Consider the following 23,926-nt stretch of genomic DNA (forward strand, 5'->3'; position numbering starts at 1 on the left):
GTCAGCACAGAGCCCGACATGGGGCTTGGACCCACGAACCGGGAGATCATGACCCGAGCCAAGATCAAGAGTGGGACGCTTAAACGTCGGAGCTGCCCCGGCGCCCTTCCAATTCTGTTTTCAAAAAGGAAGCCACCTGGAAGCTGTGCAGGGTGGATAAGAGAGACAGACACACTGCGGGCGGAGAACGGGGCCAGACGCAGAGTAAACGTGGGAGGGTGAGCGGCCGGAACGGACGCTGCTGACCTCCTGTGACAAAGGTTCTCGCTGAAAAGTCACTCGGAAGTGGACACCCACAGGGGCGCCTGGGGGCTCAGGGTGGTTGAGCGTCCGACTGCGGCTCAGGTCATGATCCCACGGTTTGTTAAGTTCCAGCCCCACGTCGGGCTCTGTGCTGGCAGCTCGGAGCCGGGAGCTGCTTCCGTTTCTGTGTCTCCCTCTCTCTCGGCCCCTCCCTCTCTTGTGCTCTCTCTCAAATATAAACGTTGAAGAAAATTAAAAAAACAACAAAGAAGTGGACACCTATGGGGCTGTAAACAATTACATGCAATCGCTCTGTATTTTATTGAGATCTCTACGTTTTGCAAATGTAAACAGGCATCCAGTAAACACATCCAGATTAAAAAAGTCTACGGACACAGCACATCACTGTCAGCTTCCAGCAGAAGGCAGGCCTCGCCCAGCACAGACCCTGTCCCAGGCCAGGAGGGTGCGGCCCCACCACGACCTGCTTCGGAAATGTGGGGACGGCGGGGAGGGCAGGCAGGGCAAACAGCACACAGGACCCCCAACGTGGGCATCTCTTGCCTCCCAAGGGGTGCTCGGGAAGGATGCTGGGGCAGGACGGCGTGTCCCGGCCGGCCACAGGGCGGAGCTTTACAGACCCCTCAAAGCTCAAGAGACAAAGCACAACGGCTCGACCCCACCCGGTCACACACCTGTATGTGTGCTGTCCACTGTCCAGCATTCACGGGGCTACCCACAGAAACACGGGATCCGCGTGTGGCTGACATGATGCCAGAGACACCTCCCCACCTCCCGGGGCTGCTTCCCGCACGCCAGAGGGGACAAAACGAAAGTCTCTGTCTCACGACAAAAACTCTGTACGCACAAATAAAAAAATAAAAAACTAACGGAAGTCTATCTACAAGGCTAGCTCTTCGCAGAGGCTGCAGGTTCTGGAGACTGAAGAAATTCGTATGGGTCGTGGGTCACCTCTGGCTGCTCCCCGACGCTGAGGCGAGAAGGACTTCCTGCAATTGTGGGAAAGACAGGTGTTCACACAGCAGATCCACACACACGTCACGGTTCACACCGGGCTGAAAACGTGTCCTAGTGACAGCGGTTAGTGAAACCACAACTCAGCCACAGAGCCCGCTTGTTATTCAGCCAAACCTCCACCGCGGACGAGCACCCCTGAGCCCACAACATCAAGACATATTCCGCGAGCCCGACCTTCTATCTGGGAACTACGACAGCAGCATGGGCAAGTAAGGGAGTAAATTCAAGGAGCCAGGAAGCATTTGGTTCCCTTCCTGGTGGGACTGAAATCCCGATGGGGCCCACACACCTGCCCGCTCTGTCTCAGTAAACACAGAAGACCCCAGGCCACCTGCTCTACCCTCAGGGCCCTGGAGGATCGACACACTCATTGACACTCTGTGTTAGGACTGAACACGGGAATGGCAGAAAGAAACAAATGTTCCCCGAGTTGAACTAAGCGTCTGAGGCTCGTTCTGCCCCTCCCAAGGACCCCAGGGTGTAGCCAGCTGGGGCTCCTCCTGACGCAGGGCCGGCCACGTCTCACGGCCACTCCCCACGATTCCTAACGCCAAGTGACTTCCACTCACACGTTTCAGCCCCGGGCAGCTGCCCGACTATAGGGCGGTCTCAGCGCCCCAGGGGCAGGGACACCCTGCAGAGGGAGCAGCCCGCACGGTCCCGGGGGCCACCTTACCCAGGTGGTGCTGGTCCCTATCGGAGGGGGAGGTGTTGGACAGGGAGCTGAGGTTGGAGGACGGCCGGGAGCCCCCGCGCTCTGCCTGTGCCTCGTGCAGGTCCTGCAGGAGCTTCGCCGTCTCATCCAGGTTCAGGTGGCTGTCGTCTGCGTCAGGCTCCTTCCTCACTTTCCCTGCACAGACACGGGGCCGTCAGACGTCAGACACCCAGACGCCTGGGCCGCACCCCCGGTCTCTCCCTCGCCGCTATGAACGCTTGGGACGACACCCATCGTGCGGAAAGCTGGGGTGGGGGGGGGGAGAGGACAGGCAAGTTTGGAGGGCGGGTGCCACGTCAGATCTGAGCCATTCACGAAGAGGGCTTGCCCTCTGGTGTAAACAAGCAGGAAGCAGGACAGCATGTGCAACGGAGGCCCGCAGACGCCAGGACGGAGAACACGCCAGAGCGGGGGCAGGGGGCCCCGGGCAGTGGGCTGCCGGGAGAGCTCCTGGGTCTGGGCCAGGAGGGGCCCTTGCGTGTGTGGGAGCACATGACCCCTCCAGGCAGTTCAAGAACTCACGTGTCTCCGACAACCGGTGGCCCAAGCCTGAAGAAGGGTGCGGTCCACCGGCGGGACGGTGTCCCTCCCTACGCTAAAGGTGGCTCAGGGCCGCCTTTAGAGCACCTCACAGACACACCTGGACAGGGTCCGACGCCTACACATCGGTAACGGCCCGTCAGAACGTGACCAAGCGCAGCATCGAGGCACGCGAGCTAACCAGCACCCAAAGGCGTAACTGCGGTCTGGCCCATGAGAAACCACTACCGGGCGGGCAGAGGGCAGGGAAACAGCCCCACCAAACACGGGAGGAAAGTTGTGAACAAGAGGGGCCTTAAATTCGCGACTGGGCACTCGCTCCTCAAAAAGCAGAGGAAGAGGGTGGTGAGGGGAGAAGGGGAGAGTCTGGAAAAGCCGAATTGGGCTCCGGCACAGGAAAAGAGCAGCGTCTGCGGCAACCCGCCACCCCACGCTGGGAAGGACAACAGCAGGTCAGCCGCGGCGGAACAGACGGCCAGACACGAAGCAAAGACACTCAGCAACGAATGGCAGAATCGGGAGCCCAGCTGAAAATCCACAGACCCCCGAGTCCAGAGGTCCCCCCGAGTCCACAGGTCGAACATAACCCGACGGATAAATCCAAACACAAGCAAATCAAGGCACCTTGTACTCAAACTACCAAAAACCAGTAATGAGGAAAAAACCTTAAACGCAGAGGAAAAGAAGAGTTGGCAAGGCTAACGTTAATACAGCAGCCTCTGACCGCAAGCCCAGAAGACCAAGTTGGCCCTTGGCTGGTGAACTTGGATCCTGGGAAGGTTGCCACCACCCGAGTGACAGAGGGGCTCCCCAGACCTCGAGTGTCCATGCAACTGATGTGGTTTCCACTGAACACCTGCTCTCCTTCCAGGAGCCTGGAATTTGCAGATGTGCCAGGAAGAGGGTGCCTGCATTGCCCCACCTCGATGCTGGGAGTCAGGCGTGTCCGTGGGACCCCATGGGGTGGCTCTGGAGCGCTGCCTGGTCTCCCCCAGACTCACCCCATGCACCCCTTCCCTCTGTGGGTCCCGATCTGTCCCCCTTTGCTGTATCAAACCAGAGCCACGAGTCTCAAGACTCCTAGGGAACCACCTAACCCAGCGGTAGGCGTGGGACCCCCCAACAATTGGGAAAGTAACAGACAAGGAGCAAGACAGCAGATCTCAATCGGGTCTGGGTTACCACGCTAAGTACAAACAGCCTAACCCAAGGCAGAGACCACGGGGCTGATGACGAAACGAGAGCCGGCCTCGTGCGCTCTGAGCCGCTGACAGAAACCACTTCTGACGCAGGCAGGATTTCTCACCCCCGGCCGCGGTGGCCTCCGGGGCCGGGTCGTTCTCGGGGGGCCGCTCCCTGTGCCTCGGGATGTTTAGCAGCACGTCTGGCCTCCACCCCTCGACGCCGGAAGCACCACGGGCACGGCCACACGCAATGAGGGAGGCCATTGTCCGTGAGAAGCCCCGTGGTAATGGTCAGGTCGGCCCAAAGGAAAGGAGGGGAGGAGAATGCACCTCGAGAGCCTCGAGTCAACAGGGAGCCGGACGGCCAAAGAGACTCCAAAACCCCGGGTGGCATGCGGACCGCAGAGGGCATCTCACGTGGCGGGGTCGGGCTCAGCTGCCGACGAGGGCACAGCCTGGTGGGTACGTGCGCGCAGACACGTCGATGGCAGGCCACGAGGCAGGCAGCTCGTCCCTGCACGACCGACAGGCTCGAGGGACCCTGACGTCAAAAAGGAGACCTGGGCAAGCCCCCTCTGGGGCCATCAGGGAGGGACCCCGAGCACAGTGGCCATATTCCTAGAAAGGGGACAGGCCTCGGCACACCAGCCTCGTGCCCCGGGGACCACCTCGCAGACTGACACGGCACCGGGGATGAGAACACAGCGTCCTCTTCCAGCAGAGCCTGAGGATGTGAGCACGCCCAGCACGACCTACCTAGAGAGCCAAGCATGGAGATGTCCAGGGAGGCGTCCGAGTAGGACTTTGTCGACATGAAGTCCAGGACGGAGTTGCTGTCGCCCAGCGAGTCCCCAGCCTGGAGGAGACGGGTAGGTACCGAGCAGAAAAGGAAAGAGGTCACTGAGCGGGCAGTTAGCACCAGCTGTTGAACTCACAGGAGCGTCGGCGTCCCCCCCCCCCACCCCCACCCCCCCAGGACAGGCCGGCTCTGCACGTCCACACCCAGGGAACAGGAAGACCACGCTGCGTCTGGTCCTTGCTGCAGCCACGACCACCAGGGGCACTCCCAGAGGCGGCTGCCACTGCCGAGACCAAACCCCACAGCCAAAGGCTGCTGGCTCTCAGGGATAAACGGGTCCCTGTAACGGGGGGGGGGGGGGGGGGCGGCGGCACAGGGGGACACAGGGGACCTGAGGGGCTCACAGCTACCTTGCAGAGACTACACGTAAAAACACGGCAGATTCCATGCCAAGCGTGTGCTCTCTCCTTCTGTGGCCGCCCCACGCCCTCCTAGCCCTCTCTGCACTGTAAGGAAACAGCCCAGCGTTCCCCGAGACGCTCCCACCACACAAACCTTTCACGGCTGCCTGTGGCTCGTAAACATCAGGAGGTAACAGCTAACGTATGGCCGTTTTTAAAATGAACATTGAGAGCCACCTCTGGTGCTTTAAGGGAAATACACTACAGGTAAGACCCTAAGGTCTTCAAATCCTACCAAATCCCACCCTCACTTTGGAGATCGGACCCTAAGTCACTGTGGGATAAGTTACTGTCCGATGACCACGCCCTTCCCGACACACGGCCTGGAGGGACCGTTTCTTCACCAGATAGTTCAACTAAAGGTCCACACTGCAGCAGACGCTCAGAGCCTGTGGACCTGGTTGCGCAGGTGCACGTCACGTGCCCTCGAACACCCTCAGCCCGCCCTGCAGCTCGAAGGCTCACACAGGGTCCCCACCAGCCCAGAGAGTAGGGACAGGCACCCACCTACATCCAGCCACACACAGGGACCTGGCAAAGGAGGAAGATGAGACCCTGCTAACCAGGCAAGGGGCACAGGGCCTGTGAGCCCTCTCCCGTCAGGTCGTGCCCTCTGGTGTGAGCCCTCTCCCACCGGCCTATCCCCTGTGGGTGTGAGCCCTGTCACGTTAGGCCATGCCCTCTGTGTGAACCCTCTCCCGTTGGCCTGTCCCCTGTGGGTGTGAGTCCTGTCATGTTGGGCTGTGCCCTCTGGTGTGAACCCTCTCACGTCGGCCTGTCCCCTCTGGGTCTGAGCCCTCTCCTGTCGTCCTGTCTGGGTGTGAACCCTTGCCATCGGTCTGTCTCGTCTGGGTGATCTGTGAATTTGCTTCTTTCACTTGACTTTCAGAAAAGCCACTTTGCTCTGTGCTCTGATAAATCTCTCTCAAGAGGAAATGTTACAGTGATCACTTTGGGCCATCGACATGCCGGGCCGGGGCTGAGCTCGTGTTTATGGAGTACGGCAGTAGCCAGATCTCAGGGGAGAGTGCCACCGAGAGTCCTACAACGACCCCACTGTTACCGCTCTACTTTGCAACCAGAGACCGAGGCTCAGTGCTACTCATGATCCTACCCAGGGCCCAGCACGGGGCCCTTCTCCCTACGTGGCTGGGGCAATCATCCCACAGCTGCGGTTTTCCAAGTTGTCACAGATTCGCCTGCAACTTGGAACTCGTAAAAACGACTTGAAGACAGCTGGTTTACTCACGACTTCTCACACCAGCCAAAGAGCACACACGCAGATCTCCCTAGAGACCTCACAGGGCCGAGGCCCCACACACAGCCAAGGGAGCACCCCAGAGGCTAGAGTACCCCGCGGCTCCCCTACAGGAATCCAGTCCAGCGCCTGCTTCCCCACCGGCCGGCCGTGCACACTTGCCACGTGAGAAGACAGGGCCCCCGCACAACCACTGCTCTGCGGCTCCCATGCCTGGACTGGAAGAGAAGTGCCATGGCTTCTTGCCCCTCACCCTTGTCACTAAAACTCAGGGGCAGGGAGACTACCACCTAACCAGTTTCCCAAGAAAACAACACGTGAACCTCTTCTCCACGACCCCATTTCACAGGCTGAACACGACCGCTCACCGCAGGAACGCTAATCATCAGGTTTTCACTTACACGTCCGTGCAACTCACCTTCGCTTCCTCTGGAGGCTTCACGGGAACATTTCTCCTCTGCAAATCAAAACGGGAGAAGCCAGTTTTCGAAACGGTTTTATACGGAATGATTCACTCATATCGTGTACACAGACGTAAATTAAAGCAGCCCATTCAGTCTTGCTGGGGTTGTCCTCGCGGTATTCACACCACCCTGTGAATCAGAGCTGGTGCAGCATCAGACAGACAGCCAATTCCCCACAGAGGGCCCGATTCATGCAGGCCCAGCCAAGACCCTGGAAGGCCTAGTGCCCTGATGGCACCCTGGGAGGGACGGAGGTGAAGGAGAGGGCACCCAACGCGTTTCCGCAGCCCTGGACGGCTTCAAACAGAAGGTAAACGTCTGACATTGTACCTGCGTCTCAGGGGCAGCTCAGGAAACCACCTGCTAGGTGAGGAGGGTCCCCTGCCCTCCGATGGGCTGCACTGTGGGGCCACGCATCTTCTCCTCGGGCTGCAGTGTCCACAAGAGGCTTACACTTGACCACTACTGCATGACCACAGCCTGTGCGGGACCCAGAGTCACCCAAGACAGCTACTGCTTGACTACATTCTGTATGGGACGCCCAGCCACGTGTGACCACATGTGGAGATCACAAGCCTAAATGCTACTGAGCCACCGTCCTGCAATCTGGCAGGATCTTCACCTTCAAAACAGTCACTCAGCTCGCACGCTTTTGCATCTGAGATCTTTTGTTTGGGACAACGTTCTAGAGATTCACCTGTGCTAAGGTTTTTATAAGCTTTAATAGAAAATTAACTTCTCCACTATTGTAACGTCCAGTTCCACACGCATACGCACGCCTCCACTAACGTATACGTTTTGGCCTCAAACGTCACCTAATGCCATAGCACGTTGGGAATTACGTGACTCCTGTAATGCAAGCTCACTTTCAGAAAAGTGATCCCGCTGGAATCTAGAAAGGAAACCAAGTGGCCAGGACATCTCAGGAGTTCCTGCTCTATAAAGACACAGCCTCACACACTGTGCCCAGGGGGGCACCAGGAGGAAAACTTTCAGACCACAGTGCAGAGAACGGCAGCCAGGGCACAGCGGCCACACGGAACTGAAGAGTGGCAAAGTCTGGAGAGGAGGATATAGCTCACAGCAGGAGCTCAAGTCCAGGAGGGCTGAACCCGGACCACACTGACCTGTGCACACACAGACGAACACCATGGGGCCAGGTACACGTGAGGAGACACAACCAAACTCCACCCAGCCAAGACCTCACTGAAACCTGGGCCACCAGAAGAGACCCTGAAAGGCCATTCCTTGGGATCAGGGCCAAATTCACCCAACATAAAGGCCGCTGAAACCCACCCTACCAAATTAAAAACAAATCCCAAGAAATCAGATGACTCCTAAGAACTCCGCCAAAATGAACATCAACGTTCTTAAAGGAACACAGTAAAGTCCAGGCCAGCCTCGCCCAGCAGTAATGTAACGTGAGCACATACCTACCTAACCTTCCAGTAGCCTGCTTAAGATTAATCTTAACACGTAGTCGACGATGACACGTTTCACTTAACCCAACGTATTGAAAACATTTTTTATTTTAACGTGAGATCCAGATAAAATAATGAAATAGTTTTACGTTTCTTTTTTCGCACCAGTCTCTAAAATTCTGGTCCACAGCTCACATTCTCATCATATCTAATTCAGACCAACCACAGTCCTATTTCCGCCAGTCACTTATGACTGCTGGCGGCAGTAATAGCCAGTCCAGACAGCAGAGACTCGACAATGTAATGCCCGGGGCCCAATCAAACAATAAAGCAGCAAACTGTGGACAGTAAGCAGAGGAAAATCTACCAAAAGGCAGATCCAGGAATGGCAGAGATGACAGAATTGGTGGATAAGGACTTTCAAAGCAGCCGTGGGAGATACGAGAAATAGGTCCAAAAATTTAAAGGAAAGCGTGAACATAACGTGAAAGGGAAGGCCTAAGAAGGAAGAAAACAGAGCCTAGACCTACAACACGGCGTCTCAAAGGAAACCTTCACTGGCTGAGCTTAACAGCAAATGTGGCTGAGGCACAAAAACAGATCACTCAACTTGAAGCCACGGCAACAGACAGCATTCACCCCTGAGGGAGGGACAAGAGACTGAGACAGGAGCTGAGCATTACCGGCACTCGGGACAGGCCAGGATGCCGGCCGCGTGTCAGAGTCCTGGAGAAGCGACGAGTGTGGGGTGGGGGCAGACACGACATCTGAAAAGACGACGGATGAAAATCTTCTAAATGATGGGCCTGAGAAGCCCGACAAACGTTAAGCAGGATAAACACAGAGAAAAGAACGCTGAAACACATCAGGGACGAATTACTGAAAATCAGTTACAAAGATTAAACTTTAGAAGCACGCAGAGCAGCAAGCAGTCCATTTCTTGCAAAGGACAAAGGAGCGAGTATCTGAGGCCTCCTGGGACGGAGGTCTGTATAGCACAGACCTCTTCTGGTCTTTTCCTACAACCTTGAAAAAAGGAAAAGCCCACTCGAAGCCCGTCGGCCGACGCGTGCGCCTTGCCAAGATGCACGACAGAAGACACAGACGCCTACGACGGCGACGCTTCAGAAACGGTGTGGTCAGATGTCTCTCAAAATAGGAGAAAAGCAGCCTATGATTCCACGATTCCAGACCCAGGGAAGAGGAATTCCATAAATATGGATAAAATAACTTCTTTCAGACCAAAAAGAAGCTGAGCAAATTCCCCGTCAGCAAGTCTACACTCGAAGAAATAGCCAAAAAGAGTCTTCAGAGCAAAGGGAATGGACGGCACATAACAGTGATCTGGGTATAAAGTCACAGAGCCCCAGAGACGGTGGGGGGCGGGGGGGGGGGGATTGGGAAGGGGGGGTGGCAAGCGGGACTTCTTAAACTTCTCAGTTCCTCTGAAAGAAAACTGACTGCCTGAAATAAAAACTTAAAACATGAATGAGGGGAGACCAGCCAGCGATTCCCTAGGACGGTGTCCATCCGGACAGGCTCGCTCCACAGGCGCGGCCCCACAAATGCAACACACGCACGCCCACCTGCCTCAGCTGGAACAGCATCCGCGAGTGGTCCCCGCCGGTGATCTGGTCCAGGAGGTCGTCCACCATCTTCTTGCTGTAGCTCCCAGCATCCTTCACGAACTCCTGCAGGCTGGAAGGCCGAGAGAGGGCATGACGCCGCCGGAAGGCCCCGCGCCGCACGCTCTCGCCTCCCAGGCGCCTTCCCCGGGGCCGGCGGTCCCGAGGAGCGGGGCCTGCCCCGTGGACCCGGCTCCTCGGACGCGCCTCCGCGAGAGGGTCTCGCCGAGAGCCGCAAACCTCCCACGTGTACTCTGGGGGGTGGCAGCAACCGTCTCCGTCGGATACTCAGGGTGGCCCATGATCCAGAAAGGTGAAAAGGGCCTCAAGGGGCGCCCGGGTGGCTCGTCAAGCACGTGACTCTCGACTTGGGCTCGAGTCGCGATCTCCCACTTTGGGAGTTCCAGACACACATCAGGCTCTGAGCTGAGCGCGGAGGCTGCTTGGGGTTCTCTCCCCTCCCCCCGCCCCTCCCCCATTCACGTGCACGTGCGCTCTCCCTCGATATAAACTAAACAACAAAAACAAGAGATCTTAAAAAACAGATGCTAGGGGCGCCTGGGTGGCGCAGTCGGTTAAGCGTCCGACTTCAGCCAGGTCACGATCTCGCGGTCTGTGAGTTCGAGCCCCGCGTCAGGCTCTGGGCTGATGGCTCGGAGCCTGGAGCCTGTTTCCGATTCTGTGTCTCCCTCTCTCTCTGCCCCTCCCCCGTTCATGCTCTCTCTCTGTCCCAAAAATAAAAAAACATAAAAAAAAAAAAAAAATAGATGCTAGAACTCAAAAACCATCTCGAGAAGATCACTTCAAAAAAGACAAGGCTAACGAGAGTCCGGGCACATACGGTGAGCTCTTGAACAACGGCAGGGATCGGGGGCGCCAAGCCCGCAAGCTGCAAATCCACGCATCACTTGTGTCTCGCCCCAGACCGAACCACTCGCAGTCTGCCGACCAGAAGCCTTTCTGAGAACGCGAGCTGACGAGCGCGGCTCTCGCACGTCACACGCACCGCACACCACACCCCGCACGAGACACGCCAGGAAGAGCACGTTACAAAGAAAATCACGAGAAACCCCGACCGCGACTCCATCCTCTACCGACCGCGAAAAGCCGCGGGCAGGTAGCCCCGCACAACCGCAAGTGCGCGGCTCGGGGTCAACTGGGACACGCGGGCTCCCGCGGGAGGGGCACAGCCGTACCCGGTGCTCTTTTCGTTTTTGTTTCCGTTCTGACTTAACGAAAGGAGACCGAGGAGAGATGCTCCACAGCAGCGGGGAGAGGGAGCTCGTGCGGGAACGAGACTCCGCGGGCACCGCACCCTAGAGTATCGTCCTGGTTTTCGGACTCCGTGAATACTACAAACTAAAAAAGAAGTGAGCGGAAGGCACCGTAAAAGGAGGCAGGGGACGAAGGCCCGGGTCCTGGCCTCTAAGCCCTGGGGCAAAGGCTCAGAAGGGCTCCCCAGAGGCCAGACCGTCACACGGGGAGCGAGGAGGGCCACCGATCTGGGAGTGAGACCGTGACGGCACACGAGTCTCTCCGGGAGCGTTTCAGGAGACGCCACCACCGTGAGCGTGTGACGGGAGCAGGGACACCGGAACACTCATGGCGTGGTCTGGAACAGAGCGCGTGGCGAGGTGACGCGGGGACGCCCGGGAGGAGCGTGGGCTGCGGCCGCCGTGCGCTGCTCACGCGGTCGGGCTTCTCGCTGCCCAGCGCCCGGAGTCCATCCGTGTTTCTGGGGTGGGCGCGGGGGAAGGCGACCACGGTCTGGGAACACCGTGCCCCCTGAACCAAAGGTGACTGCCGTCCCTTAAAGGCTGTGACAGGGCAGTGGGGCAAAAGGGGGGGGAGGGCACCACTTGTGACACTGTCCTCGCTCACCACAGATTTCCTCCTTGGTGTTCCACTTCTGCCTCGCTGGGCTCATAAAAATCGTATTAAGGGCTGATTTCCTTTTGTTCGTTTTTAAAATACATCCCGTGTTCCGTTTGAAATTAAAGATCTAATACGGAAAGATCCGTTTCTTAGAGGTTAGCCAAACTCGCCTTTCCTCCTGGAGAATTACTAAAATTCTACAGGCGTGACCTACTTCTATTGGTGCACAGAACACAGCAGCTCCACAGAAACACGGCACCACGTCTAAGGTTTTAGTACCACGTCCCAGTCACCAATGGGGACTGAAGCGTGTCCCAAAATTCTTCTGCTGAAGCTCCAACCCCAGTACCTCAGAACGTATCATTTGGAGACGTGGCCTCCCAAAGGTGATGAAGTTCGAGCGAAGTCTTTAGGGGGCCCTAACGCGTTACGATCGGTGTCTCTGAAGGAAACGGAGACCGGGACACGGACTTAGAGAGGGGCGTGCAGGTGAGGACACAGGGAGACCAGGGCCATCTACGCGCTAAGCACAGAGGCCGCAGGAGAAAGCAGCCCTGCCCACGCCCGGGTCTCGGACTCCCGGCCTCCGGCCCCGCCAGACGACGAATGCCTGTCACTTCAGCCCCTCAAGCTGGGGTGCACGGTTCCGGTGGCCCCAGCAGACTAACACGGCCACCGAGCCACGTTCCAACGAAACCACGAAACAAGCTCCAAACACACGTGGTTGGTTACACGCACACACACGTTCTTTTTTAAACTACAGCCTGGATCGTCACCTTTGTAAGGCGCAGCTGAGTTACCCGAACTTCAAGACCAACCCACAGCAAACCAGTGGTTTACGGAAAAGAACTCGAAAACCTCTGCCGTGCAGACCCGCTGCCGTCGGCCATCTCCCGCCAACCACCCACCAGGGAAACGGCTCCTGCCGCACGGCAAGCGAGAACCTTCCGGGCCGTGCCGACCCTGCTCACCTCAGCGCGCACTGCACACCCGTCTCATCCCCGTAGGCGGAATACAGCAGGTCTATCTCCTCCGACTTTAAGTCGCCGAACACGGAATTGCTGTGCATTGAAAGCGCGGTGGTGGTGCTGGAGAGAAAAGTGACTGAGGGCAGGAGAGGGAGAGCACAAGACGTGAGACGCACGTGCGGTGACGCCCGCACGAGACGCGCTCGGTCCCGCGGGAGGCGCCCCCGCCCCCGCTCCCAGCCTCCTCCCTGTGACATCGCTGCTCCCCAGCGACCCGAGGCAGTGGCAGCTTCCGGGCCGAACCAGCACTTCAGGCTCTGCAGCAGGCGCAGAGGACAGTTCACGCGATGCAAGGCGAGCGCGCGCTAGTAGAACGGCTTCGTGCCGCCCCAGGCCCTGCTGGGAACCGAGCCCACAGGACGAGGCTGGATCCCTCAAGGGGCTGTGGGGGCATCACGGCCGGCGTCCCCACGTGAATGACGTCAGAGCTCGAGAGCAATGCGTCTCAGACGTGCCCGTCCCCCCCACTAGACTCCAGCAACACCACGATGTGACCATCACAACGTCCCCAGACGCCACCAGCTGTCCCCCGGGGAACAAAACTGCTGCACACCGACACACTCCAAATCTAGCAAACCAGCCACAGACGTCACTCGGTCACTCGGCCACACACACGAGTGCGGCCAGCACACCAGTCCCCTCCCTCCCTCCACCGCCACACCCATCCAACCTTCCATCTCCCACACTTGCCCACCATCATTCGGCAGACACCCCGGCATACACCCCTACCCACGGTCGGCACGGGGCTGAGACCCACAGGCCGGTACGAGTGGACGGTAAAGGAGGAGCGTGCCCGGTGAAATGTTTATTCCCCTCACTCGACAGGACCTTAATTTAATCTCGTTAGTTTCAGAGCCAGAATCTGGACACAGTACTAAGAACAGGTGAGCCAGGAAGATGGCGGAAGGACCCTGGGTCCACACCTCTCCTGTGATTTCCCTCATCCCGTGCCCCTACCTGCCCACCCCACACTCACCTTTGCCCCTTCTCTCATCCTTGAAGCCCAGTGTGGTAAAGCCAGGGAGCAGCTTGCTGGAGAGCGAGCTCAGGTCCACAGGGTGGGTCTCCTCCTCTGCAAAGGGACCAGGCTGTGAACAGGTGGCTCGGGGAGCTCCCAGCTCCCACAGTGGCTCACACAGTGCACTTGGGGAAGGCACGGGGGGCTCTCTAGAAAGACCAGCTAAAATCAAATTTACAGAAACCACTAAAATTCTTAGGCGCCTGGGTGGCTCAGTCGGTTAAACATCCGACTCTTGATTTCAGCTCAGGTCGATCTCACGGTTTGTGAGTTCGAGCCCCACCTCAGGCTCTGCACTGCCTGGGGCCTGGTTGGGATTCTTTCTTTCTCTCTCTCTCTATCTCTCTCTCTCAAAATAAATAAGCACTTAAAAAAAAAAAAAAAGTAGCCGCTACAATTCTCAAACCTTAACTCTGTCTAAGCTATGAGTTGATCAACTCGAGATACTTTTCAAAGAGACGGAGTACATAAGGGCTTCCCCACGGGTGAGCGGATCCAGCATCTGTGCCCCCCTCAAGGTCCTCAACACCATGATCACACAGGGCATCCCCTCTAAGCCCACATCTGGGCACCTTCCAAGCTCCGCGAGTGCGACGGAGTTGTGCACTCTGGCTCCTCCCAGGGAGCCCTGACAAGGGTGTGAGTCGATCCTCATGATGGTATCTGGAAGTCAGCCCATGAGGACTTGTAGAACCGCAGCCCTGCGGGAGCACAGCTCTACACTGGCTGCCTATGCTAGACCCTGGGGCAGAAAAGGTCTGAGCGGCACCCCTGCCCCCGCTGGATGACTGCCCCCTGTCCACGTATCATACGCAGGCTGCGTATCATACACAGGAGGGGGAGGACAGGGGAGTAACACCGGATGGGATTCGTCTACGCCATGCGACTGGGGCCTGCTCTGCACGGGCAACCGTGATCTCAGACGGGCTACGAAGCCGAAACTCCCTGGCGCTGCGGAGACTAACCCCAGCCCTGCTCGGGGCCACGCACCGTCGGCATCCGGCTCGGCCGTGTTGACCACGCTGTAGAGCAAGCTGCCGTCACTGTCCTTCTTCAGATAGCCCATCTGCAAGGAAGCACACCTGAGGGCCGGCCCTACGTGCTCTGCCACAACACCAACAGAGCTAAGGCGTACGAGCACGGCCTAACGTGCACAAATCCCAACAGGTCACGGGGCAGTTGGTTTCCCCATGGAAAAGACCGCAGAGACCTCTCTCATACCTCCCCGAACTTGACTTCACACCCATGTGTACCGGAAGGATTAAGACTAGTTCCTGATTCTTCTAAAGGAGATACGGAAGCAGGAAGCTTACCCCAGAAACTGCCCTCTTACAGGATGTCAGAACCTGAGTCAAATGACCCAGAACAGGACCCTGGTCACCAAATGCCATATCAACGGGCACTAGAGGCTCCATCTCTAACACAAGGGACTTAGTTCCGCTTACAGAAAACCACTGAACAAAAGCCCTCTTCCTCCGAAGGCCCCCAGGAAGGTCCAGGAGGGGCACCTGCACATGGGAGTGGGGGAAGAGAAGAGGGGGACCCTTGGCCTGAGTGCCTGAATATAGGGCGGGGAGGACAGGAGACCCGTCACTGCTGACCACGTGAGCGCTGAGTGTGTGAGTACTAACCATACGAGTACTCACCATGTGAGCACTGACCATGTGAGCGCTGTGTCAGTACTGACCACGTGAACGCTGACCACGTAAGCGCTGACCACGTGAGCGCTGACCACGTAAACACTGACCACGTGCGCGCTAACCATGTCAGTACTGACCACGAGCAACAACCACGTAAATACTGACCACGTGAGCGGTGAGCATGGGAGTACTAACCATGTAAGTACTCACCATGTGAGCACTGACCATGCGAGTGCTGACTATGGATGTACTGACCACGTGAGTGCTGACCGTGTGAGCACTGACCACGTGAGCGCTGACCACGTGAGCGCTGACCATGTAAGTGCTGATCACGTGAGCACTGACCACGTGAATGCACTAAGGGGAGCAGGAGTCAGGTTTCTCGCTGTGGAATTACAACCCAAAAAGGGAGAAAAGGGAAACAGGCCCAGCACTGGGAGCAATGGGGGTTCGGGTGTGGACACGTGCCTCTGATGAATACACACAGCTCAGCACGGCCCTCCCTCTCCGAGCTACAGTCCGCAGGGCTCTTTCCCAGCGCCACTGAGGGCCGTGCCCAGTGCCCGGGACACTCCAGGGCTGAAGCACTACAGGCGTGCAGACCAGCAGGCCCAGCAGATCAACATCAGCTACACAGGGAACCGCAAACTTCCCACCAGGGAACCTTAAGGTAAGTAAAAGATTCATCTCCGTATGCTTCACGTAACCCGGCGCATGCAAAACGTCACTGTTCAAAATCCTTGACGTAACACTCCACGCGCGTTTTGAGAACACGTGTCTGAGACAGGGATGTGAAGTTCTAAGAGTTCTTCACACAGACCACGTGCACAGACGAGACCATGGATGCACCAGGTCAAGTAAACGTGCCGGGATTAACATCGCCTCTGTCCTCGTTACCATGACTAGCGGGTTTAAAAGTGCACGCAAGAGCCACACCGTTTCTACCGGAGGTGCCGGTCTGCTCTCCCGGCAGGGGGGTGCTCCAAGCACAGCAGGGAGGCCCCCACAGGCCAGGCCCGGGTCAGATGGGACCCACGGGCGCCGCAGAGGCACACAGAGACGCAAGCACACCAGGAGAAGAGGGAGGCTGCAGCGCAGATGCCTGGCAGGCCTGACGTCCATCCGCCGGTGGGCAACATCCCACTACAGGGCGAGCCTGCCTGCAGCGTCCCCGCATCACACACCGCTTCTGGGAGGCCCCCGCCCACCCCAGAGATGGAGCCGGTGACGGGACCCATCACCCGCAAGGGAGCCTGCGGGACACGAGCTCTACCCAGACACCCGATGCTACCTTGCCCCCTGGGAGGAGCCGGCTGATCCTGTCCCGAGCCTCATCAGCTGCGTGCTCCACCAAGGCCAGCACGTGCTCCTCTGCCGTGCTGTCAGTCAGGCTGCAGGCATTTCCTTCCGGCTCAAACGTGCAGCTGCGAGGCAGGAACACCACACACGTCACCCGGGCACGTGCTGCTCCCCCCTCACCACGGTCAGTCCCTACCGCTCCCCAAGGTCACCACGGGCCGGGAGCAAGGGCACGGAGCACTCCTCGACCCTGTCCTCGTGGCTATAACTGCAGCAATATGCGGGGCCTCCCGAACAGCGAGGGAGCCCCAAACGGCCGCTGGAGTGTCTCGTGTCTCAGCTGCACACCTGAGTCGATCTAAGAGCAACCTGACGGCAACCTCACTACTCACAATGTCATTCGAGGCACCGTTGGAAAAAGAGGCAAAGCTCCGTGGAGCGTGCAGACGCCAGAAACAAGGGTAAACTGGGAGCACAGGTTGTGAGGCAAAAGGGGCGTCCCGAGCCTTCGGCAGGCGGGCTCAGACCCCACACAGAGAAGAGCTTTATTCGAACAGCCAAGGGTCACTGGGTGCAGCGCCCAAGGGATGTGGCCTCTCCTGTGGAAGGTTCCAGAAGCATATGGACCGACTCCATCCAAGGAGCTGCGGGAGCAAACTCTGCCTGCGGACCCCAAGCCTGCAAGAAGGCCCCGCCTCTGGCCCAGGGTGGACGGCTGCAGGAGTTGAGGGGGGTCAGGTATAAGGAGAATGAAGCCCCCCCACAAAGCGTGTCACCTGCCTAAACACAGCACAGCTACGTCCCCCGCACAGGGACAGCCAAACTAGGCCACCATCAAGTGTCCTGCACGTGAGGGAACTTCTTCAGAGTGAAGGGCCAACAACCACTGCAACACGCATATGGGAACAGCAGTGTCACACCTGGAACAGAGCCTGCGTATGGCTGGCAGGGGCTGTCCTGCCCTTGTGCCCCCAGGTCCGTTAGCGTGACGAGGCCCGGCTGGCCCAGGTTGCCGGCCAGCTGCCTGGAAACACCTGAGACCAGAGCTCACACGCAGCCGCTGGGGACCGGGCTCCTTCCAGCAGGTGGGGGTCCACGAGCTACTCCGCGGCCACGGGCGCCAGCACAGGCTCACCCTCACTCACAGTCCTGAGGTGCATTTCCCGTTACCTGATAACTTCTCTACTCGGCCTTTTGGATTTCTTGGCAGTTTCTACTTGTACAGGTGCCGCTTCAGGAACGGGCTCCTCAACAGCTGTGTCTTCGTTGCCCAGAAGAGCTGCCTGCTGAGAAAAATCCATGTCCTGCATAAACGACATGCTGCGCTTCAGAGCTAACAGCCGCTCCTAGAATCAAAAAGGACAGAGCAGCAGGCCTTTACCTCTGCCTCGCAGCCGAGGCGCCATGGCGACGGGTGGGATGGGGATGGCCGCAGCCTCGCCTGGCCTAACAGCGGGCTCCCGTGGCGCTACCGCGGCAGGGGCAGGTGGGAGTCGGCACCACAGGCGCGGCCGACTGGCTGGGAGCACTCGGGGCTGGCGGAGGGGGACGGGCCAGAGGGCACAGGGGCCCGCACCTCACCTACAGGCCGGTCAGGCACAAGGCACCGGTCCTAGATGCGTGACGCATGCAACCTGGCTCATGGGACAGATCTGGGAAGCCACTCCGGACGGCCAAGACGTCCTGTCTGGACTCAGTGAGGCAGCCACGTAAAACAAATCACAGGCTGGCTGCAATCCATCAGACACCCACACTTAGATCAACAGATCCAGCACTTTCCACCAACCCTAAAGGAGACGTTCCAGCTGGCGCAGGAGCAGAGAGAGAGAGAGAGAGAGAGCGCGCGCCTGGCGGGGAGGGTGGCCTGGGATGTGTACAGAGGCTCTGTACCACGGCCAGTGATGGACGGGTGGAAGCATGTCAGTCAGTGGGGGTGGGGCTCTGTGTAGGCATCGAGACAGAGGGGAACTCTCGTCTCTGTGGCTCCTTGCTGCCGCGGGCTTCTTACTTTGCTCATCATCTTAAAGCCTGCGTGAAGGATCTTCTTAGCTAACTTGTAGTACACAGTGTCTGGTCTGTTGTAGGTCATCGCGTTATCACACATCAGTTTGAAATCCGCCTGAAAGGGAAAAAAATAGAATCTGTCGAATTTGAACCACTAAGATGCCAGCAAAAACAGGACTCCTGTCAAGAGGCTAAAACTGAGTGGCAAGCAACTAAACCAGGCTCTTCAGCTTAACAAATGGTTTTTAACGACTCTTTGAGGAAAGTTTCAGACCTTACAGTGAGAAGCCTGCCAAACTTGGGGCTTCCTCCTGAGGGCGACACGCGTGGCTTCTGTTTCTGTTTTTTTATTCTGAGAAAGAGAATGTGTGTGTGAGCAGGGGAGAGACAGAATCCCAAGCAGGCTCCACGCTGTCATCACAGAGCCTGACGTGGGGCCTGAACTCGTGAACCATGAGATCATGACCTAAGACGAAACCAAGAATTGGACGCTTAAGCGACGGAGCCTCCCAGCTGCCCCAACACGTGCGCGTTCTAAGAACATCGCGGTTCCCTCTCTCCATCTCCAGCTCCCCCGCTTTGGGAGAAATCAGATGTAAGTAGGAACAAGAAGTGACAGCCAGGTCCTTTTAAGTAAAAGCTGAGGAATGAGCCGAGAGCTGAGCACGTTCATGTCCTCTCTCTGGGATTTTGCCACAGAATTCAAAACTCAGTCTATCGCCAATTACTCTAATAGCGTCAGCAAAAAGGCTTTCCGTAAGATAAGGAAAATCTTGCTGAACAGCTTACGTTAAAAGCAAGCTATCGGACGTTTCAATATATCATCACCCCAACCAAATTACAGACCGCACACACACCTGTCACAGGTGCGCTGTGCTGGCCATGAGGACGCATAAGGACAGCTGCAGCCAGCCAGACCCTGACCGAGCCCCAGCACTGGCCCCACGGCCAAGGTCCCCAGGGCTGGGCCTGTGGGCCTTGATGTAGCAGTCTTGAGGACAAGGCAGAGGGGGGACACTGCTCACATCCAGGACCGTCACTGGGCAGCAGAGCAAACCAGGGCCCGACAAGGAAGGTGGAGGACTGAGGGCCGCCCGCCCCTGTACCCTTTCATGTGGCACAGCCTCTGAGGCTCAGCAAACACGTTCAGCCATGTCACCAGCAAATGAGAGGGATAGAGCTAAGCCTTCCAAATTGAATAGAAACTAAGAAAGAAACCCGATGCCTTTTCCTACATGACATCATTACCAAAGCGTCAAGCACTCATCTTGATCTGCCCCTGGGACCAAAGCCAACAAGCAATTCCTACCTTGCAGTTGTACCAAGAAACAGAGTTCAGAACTACACACTAGAGAGTCATAGAAATTTATCGTTAAAAAAAAAAAAATTAAACTCCTAGTTATCATAAAACAAAAAACTAGGAAAAACTGTAATTCTAAAAATACCCATTCTGGAGTCAGACCAAATCAGACACACTTTTGCTTGACCTCACATGTCTCTACAGCTTCCAGACAAGATACCGGTTTCCCTGACGCAACCTTTGGGAGACCTTGGCCCGAAGGCTCAGGCGCCCATGAACACTCGCAACTAGAAACCAGCTGATACGGACAGAGTACTTACTGGACATAAACACACAGAGAGCTTCGCGGCAATTATTTCAGAAACCGAAATTAGTTTACCTTAAATTCTGTGACTGATTTGTATTCGTTGGCTACGATCTTGTCTTTCATTGTACCAAAGTCCATGGGATGTTTTATTATCATGGAATATCCGGGAGCAATTGCATCCGTGACAGGAAAAGCAAAAAATCCATGAGGATCTTTTCTGAAAACAAGAACATCATTACTTAAACAGGAAAAACCCTAAATGTAGATTTCCAAACAATACAAAACGTTTCACGGTAAAAACATGACACAATTCACCAAGTTTAGTTCCTTAAAATAAGAAATAAAATTTACACTCCGTAGAAGCGTAGTAGATATTTTTGATGGTTAAAAATTCCAAAATTACCCTCCTGGCTGGAGCCGTGACATCTGCATCATGGAGGTCCTGACCGCCCCCCACCAACACCCCTGCCCTGCACGGACCGGGCACACGGTGCTCTCCCCACGCCGGCCCACCCCCCACTAGACTGGGCGTCACCCAGGGAGGGCGAAGGGTCTGCTTCACGGGTGTGGGAGGTGAGGAAAGAACCCGTCACAAGGGAAGACACCCTGAAGGTTCCCAACCTCAAGTTCTTGAGAAACTGTTTACCTCTGGAGCTGGCGGAGAAAATGCTCTAGTAACTGCTGAATCGGTGTGCTCTCGTTCTCAGCTGACAATTTAAAGAGTACAGGATAACGATGAGTCGAAACATCTTGATACTGTGTCACTAGAGAGCTCCCACTCCACGGCACGTTTCAGTGTTTCAGGCTCCAACAAGAACTGGGTACAAGGATGACCCAGACCCGGTCTTGGCCCCAAAAAACTCAGCTGGGTGGGAGGGGCATCCGCCACAGCATCAGTCCCCCAAACCCCTTAGAAAGTGCCAAGATCCTTCAAACGACAACAGGGAGCTGTCGCTTGTCAGTCTGTAGGAGTCCCCTGTCACGACCGGGCCCAGTACGTTCCAGACACGGTACGAAGACGGCCAGGACACAGAGGCCGAGCGTCACCAACTATCACTTTACTCGGCAGTCCAGAACCTCTGGCCGCACCTCTGCTGCTCCTCCTCTGTAAAACGGGTACGAATGCAACCGCACGGGGGTCCTTGTGAGGACGGCCACTAACTACATCTCTTGGCCCACGGTGTGGAACCGTGGTTTCTGGTGAACGTAGTAAGCACACGTGGCGGCCTAGGTTCTGTTCCCTAAGCCATAAGAACACAAGTGCTCTTACCTAGAGCATCCACTGCTGGCCACGCCCAGCCCCCAGACCTCAGCATCTGAATGCACTAAGGAACCAGGGCTCCTTGGAGAAATAGCTGGTTCCAGGGCTGGAGCAAACAGGCCTGCGGACCACGAGTGGGTCCCGACAGTGACAGTGACCAGAGCAAGTGTGAACATCACCCCTTCGGGTACACAGAAGGGAAGCGCTGCACGCGTGACCTCAATCAGCTGATCAGACCAAGCCGGCAGGGACCGGCGACCGTACGCGCTTCGTGAGCACATTCACCCAGCGAACCGTCTCATGCCTGACCTTCTCTCCTGCCCCCTGTGCCCCGTGGCCCCGGGTCCTACCTGTTCACCGTGGCAATGACTTGCACGGGGCGGCTGTTGCCAGAAAACCACAGCCTCGGCAACGACTACCATACGACCCCGCTTCCTTCCCTCCTGAATCACAGGCAGTCAAGCCCAACGTCAAGAAGAGAAACGCTTGAAGCAAACCTGCCTCCACTTCAGTACCTCCTGACCATTTGAAAGCCCCTGAGGAAAGTGACCACTCACAGGTTAGAGAGCCCCGAGTGTTCTCTCCTCCGGTGAGGCTGGCACCGCCCTCGTGGTGCCTGACAGCCTCAGTAATAACTGATTTGAGCACTAGTTCCCTTCTCCTCGTGATGAGCCCGTGGGTTTAAAAAAAAACAAAGGAAGGGGGCACAGGGGCGGTAGTTGACTGAACACCGCTCTACAGGTTCAAGTTGACACTAAAACCTCAGGTCCAGCTACGCTTCACGTCGAGCCCTGGAAGAGAAAGCACCGTTCCCTCCTTCCCGCACACGTCCCCAAGAGGCAGAGAAGCACGACGCCAACCACTGTGTCACAGAGACGAGCTGTCGCGCTCCGGGAGAGCCTCCAAACACGTTCCTTCCACTCGCCTGGCTGTGTCCGGCACGCTCGCACGGGCCTGTCGGGGGGCGGCTCCACCTCCACCTTCTTGCCGGGATCAAAGTCGTCGGCCTCTCCCTCTGAGTCGCCATGCTCCTTTTCCCGTTTCCGCTTCTTCTCTTCCTGTGAGGCAGAGTCAGGGCAGCGAGAGCAAGGCAAGCAGTTTTAAATGATCTCCCGCAACACAAAGCTGAGCAAGCAAACCTCCCTCCAGAGACGCTTCTCCTTCAGATCCCCCCTCCCCCCCCCCAATGGCCACCCCCTGGGCTCGTGCGCCTTTTGCTACAAACAGGACAGCCCTTTCCTAAGACCCCACGGCCCTTGTGATCTGCCGTCCGGGGGGCTGGGGGCCTCCACCGGCCAGCTGCCTCCCTGCTCTACCTTTCTTTTCCTTCTTTCTTCATCGTCAAGGTGCTTTTCCTTCTCGGATTTCTTCTTCTTCTTCTTCTTCTTTTCCTTGTGCCGCTCTCGCTCGTGGTCTGACCTGTCATCGTAATAACTGGAGTCGTGCCCAGACCCCGACAGCTCAGTCACTTCACTTCCTCCAACCTTGAGAACCAGCTTCAGGGGCTTCTCCAAGGGCTTGTCTGCATAATCTGTAAGCACAGACCGCAGCTTCGGGGTGTGTAGAGGCACCAGGGGCCCGACGTGCAGGGGGAACAGAGAGGACGCCCAGGCCCCAGAAGGCAACACCATCAGGGAAAGATGGGGAAGCAAACCCCAGGGCTGCCAGTCCCGCCCCCCTGCGGGTGCTGCATGATGGTGCTGCATCACCCTCAGGGACATAGTTCGAGCTGCTCTGTCTGGCGAGGAACAAGGAGGCAGGGGAGCCCAGGCGCCTGGTCCCTCCCCGCCCCCTTCCCTAAGCTCCTGGCCTGCGCTCACGCCCGTCTGTCCTGCAGCAGACACAGGACCGAGGCTGCAGGAACGCGCAGGCCGGACGCGGGTGACAAACAGGGACGAACTTCTCCAAGACCAGACAAGCCAACACAGATGCAGGAGGCGGACCAGACGCCCGACAGCCCTGGCGCCCTGGCCCGGAACCGCCGCCCGCGATCCCAGAATCCTCGCCCAGGACACCTTCCCGCGACCCCGGAATCTTCCCCCCGCCGAGACCCCCCTCCCCCACCCGCAGGCGAGCCGGGGATTCTCCCTCGGGGCCCGAGCCCGCGAGCCCGGGATCTTGGCCCGAGGCCCCCGCCCCCCGCCCGCTGGCCGGCCCGACGTCACAAAGCGCGCCCGCCGCCTCACCCTCGTAGGACGAGCGCCACTCGGTCTTGTGCTTCTTGTGCTTCTTGCCCATGGCGGCGCGGGGCCGGAGCGCGGGGCTGAGGGCTGCAAGCAAGCGCGGCCGCAGCGTGGACGCCGCCGCCGCCGCGGCCCCGACTCGCCACCCGCCAGGCCCCGCGGAGGTCGCCGGGCCTCGCCGGAAGCAGGCGCCGGAAGTCGGGCCGTCTCGCCCCGCCGGCGCCCAGCGCTTCCGGGTCAGAGGGCGGTGCGCCGCGCGCGGC

The 23,926-nt window shown here is 57.7% G+C and overlaps 1 protein-coding gene across 8 annotated transcripts; it reads right to left on the reverse strand.

The window, feature by feature from the left end:
- Positions 1-540: 540 nt before the first annotated feature.
- BRD9 (bromodomain containing 9) lies at positions 541-23,869 on the reverse strand. 8 transcript variants are annotated; one of them, XM_058709714.1, is made up of 17 exons: positions 23,667-23,867; positions 22,797-23,011; positions 22,406-22,538; positions 20,866-20,926; positions 20,292-20,436; positions 18,617-18,727; positions 17,779-17,891; positions 16,601-16,733; positions 14,660-14,735; positions 13,628-13,723; positions 12,595-12,727; positions 9,710-9,821; positions 8,807-8,890; positions 6,657-6,695; positions 4,477-4,576; positions 1,958-2,131; positions 541-1,253 (listed from the first exon to the last, which is right to left on the reverse strand). In XM_058709714.1, exons 1-17 carry the CDS (start codon positions 23,716-23,718, stop codon positions 1,153-1,155), a joined length of 1,878 nt encoding a protein of 625 aa, XP_058565697.1. In that variant the 5' UTR covers positions 23,719-23,867; the 3' UTR covers positions 541-1,152. The 8 variants fall into 8 exon arrangements, with proteins under 8 accessions (XP_058565697.1, XP_058565613.1, XP_058565526.1 ...); XM_058709630.1 differs by having other exon boundaries at positions 17,779-17,894; XM_058709543.1 differs by having other exon boundaries at positions 17,779-17,954.
- Positions 23,870-23,926: the final 57 nt, after the last annotated feature.

Source organism: Neofelis nebulosa, chromosome 1 (assembly GCF_028018385.1).
Source record: "Neofelis nebulosa isolate mNeoNeb1 chromosome 1, mNeoNeb1.pri, whole genome shotgun sequence".
In the NCBI taxonomy this organism is placed as follows: Eukaryota; Metazoa; Chordata; class Mammalia; order Carnivora; family Felidae; genus Neofelis; species Neofelis nebulosa.

What these genes read in the sequence shown, in the direction of transcription:
- BRD9 (XM_058709543.1), bottom strand. Translation starts at nt 23,718, where the DNA reads ATGGGCAAGAAGCACAAGAAGCACAAGACCGAGTGGCGCTCGTCCTAC. An exon ending in CCGAGTAGAGAAGTTATCAG is followed by an intron (nt 16,734 to 17,778) that starts GTAACGGGAAAT and finishes CCTGCCTCGCAG; the next exon opens with CTGCACGTTTGAGCCGGAAG. An exon ending in TAGGGACCAGCACCACCTGG is followed by an intron (nt 1,254 to 1,957) that starts GTAAGGTGGCCC and finishes CCACAATTGCAG; the next exon opens with GAAGTCCTTCTCGCCTCAGC.